The following is a 2500-nucleotide window of genomic DNA, read 5'->3' on the forward strand; positions in this document are numbered from 1 at the left end:
AGGTTCATCCAAGGCTGGGACAACGGACCATACGTCCCCTGCCCAATTCAGGATCACAGCATATAGGTACACTGCAACATAATTTCTTTTCTTCAACATGCTCTGTCCTGTTTAACATTGTCCGGAAAGAGATCAAAGAGGAAAAGGATCTCATCAACTTTAAACGGAGTCTGGACAGATTTATTCAACGAATACCGGATAAGCCACCCATACCTGGATTCAACTCACTCAACAAGAACTCACTACTTGAATGGACGATAAACAAAACTTGACTTAAACAGGATCTAAATAATCCTGTCTGGTGGTGCTATTCAGTTAGACATGGCCTGGACCAATCTTTGGTCGAAACATATCTAAGTTTATCTAAGTTTATATATATATATAAATATTATGAATATCCATATATCATATACTTAATGTATATGTGTCGTTAAAGACTTGAAAGTTGCGGTATTTCGTCTAAGAGATCTGCCTCTGAAAACCTAAGCTAGGCGAAACGAAATCGCGCTGAAAATGAACGAGAGCGACAGAGCCGATATTTCGCGGTTATTTTCGCTCATCAGTGTCATATACTCATCTACTAGACGCGTTTCTGGGTCTTTAGCCTTCCTTTGTTGAAGATACTGAAAGGAGGTAAGACAGGGGAGATAATGAAGCCGTGCAAGCGTTACTACTGCTATATTTGTTCTGACCATGTGGTCTGCGAGCACAAACCAGCCACTGATATTGATTCTTCTACTAGTCGCTATCTCCTTAGAGAGGAAGCCTAAAGAACCAGAAACTCATCTAGAAGTCGAGGTTTATGGGTGTGTAGACTGCAGATGACATCTTACTAGTCGAAACCTCACACACATATACATGTCTAAGATATGCATGTATGTAGGCTGGAAGTATGTATGCATAAATATGTGTGATGGTTGATTATATTACCTACCTGTATTCGCGTTGTTTCTAAATATCCAGTTTTTTTTCCCCAGTAGTGTGGTGTGGTTTAAATGTAAAAAAATATGCCTGCAATGCCTGAAATTGGATGTCATCAACAAAAAGTGTCTGAATTTGGCTCTCAATAAAATCTCTATAATTTTATTGAAATGTTTTCAATTTGTATTTGTAAGGTGCATGCTATGCGATCTCTTTGTTTCCAGGAAAATTATTGACAAGAATAAACAACAAGTTTGACGGACGTCAGACGATATATCTAAATCCGTATATCAAATACCTTCTATGATTGTGAATGGTGTTTTCATTGCGACTTAATAGCATAAAAACTTTAAATATTTAACATTGAAATTTCATACAAAAGGTTTTCTCCTTTTCGTTTCTCTAGAATTCGAGGAGACTACATCAGCAGAAGAGTTAGAGTCTGTAGTCGAAGAGACGGAGAATCTAGAACTAGAGACACCAGGTATGAATTATATACACGTACATACATACATGCATGGATACATGCATGCATACATACATACATACATACATACATACATACATACATACATACATACATGCACGTGCGTCACAATGTCTATAAGAATTATTCAAATCTGTATTTCAGATGCGTTGTATGATTGTGTATGGGTTATGTATTATGTTCCAAATATTCAAATAACAAAAAAAAAAAAAAAGAGAAAAAGATAGCAAATTTTTATATTTACCATTAAAAGTTTATATAAAAGGTTTCCTATTACTATTTCTCTAGAATTCGAGGAGAATACGGTACAAGAAGAGTTGGAATCAGAGGCCGAAAAGACGGAGAATGTAGAGCTGGAGACTCCAGGTAATGATATGTGTTTGTGATTGCATATGTATATGTACACACACACGTATGTATGTTTATGTATTCATGTATATATGTATGTATGAAGTCAAAGTTACGCGTTATTTGGACCAGCACCGTAGGCGCTAAATACTTTTAGGGTTGGTTTTCTCTGTGTACACAACCGTAATATCATATCTGATATTTCGACTCTCACCAACCGTAGGCTGGAAACACTGACATTATCCAACCCTACCTGGTGCACACCTTTTCAAGTACCTCATTCTATCGGAATCCTCATCTTCTTATATTTGTATGTATGTACATATGTATGTGTGTATGTACATATGTATGTATGTATGTATGTATGTATGTATGTATGTATGTATGTAGTATGTATGTATGTATGTATGTATGTATGTATGTATGTATGTATGTATGCATGCATGTATGTATGCATGTATGTATGTATGCATACGTATGCATGTACGTACGTATGTATACGTGCAGATATGTATGTTTAGTTTTACGTATGTCTTCTCATTTATATGCTTGCATATCTAAATATGCTCTATGTATGTATGCATATATATATATGTATGTATAATGAACTCTTCCGTCGAAGACGACGTACGTCTGTTTAGATTTTGCCGAACGACGTGTAAAAATTTGTTGATAGTCATCAAATTCACGCGGTACAGACGGTAACTGAAAGAAGCCCGTCGTATATATGTGTATATTTGGGTG

The 2500-nt window shown here is 36.0% G+C and overlaps 1 protein-coding gene across 1 annotated transcript in view; it reads left to right on the plus strand.

The window, feature by feature from the left end:
* Positions 1–2500, plus strand: part of LOC115212915 (neurofilament heavy polypeptide-like) — a 143419-nt gene that overhangs the window by 65261 nt on the left and 75658 nt on the right. The window contains exons 32-33 of the mRNA XM_036500402.1: positions 1328–1405; positions 1697–1774. Of these exons, the coding sequence (XP_036356295.1) occupies positions 1328–1405; positions 1697–1774 (156 nt within the window). The remainder of the gene's footprint in view (positions 1–1327; positions 1406–1696; positions 1775–2500) is intronic.

The sequence above is a fragment of the Octopus sinensis genome, linkage group LG1 (genome assembly GCF_006345805.1).
Source record: "Octopus sinensis linkage group LG1, ASM634580v1, whole genome shotgun sequence".
In the NCBI taxonomy this organism is placed as follows: Eukaryota; Metazoa; Mollusca; class Cephalopoda; order Octopoda; family Octopodidae; genus Octopus; species Octopus sinensis.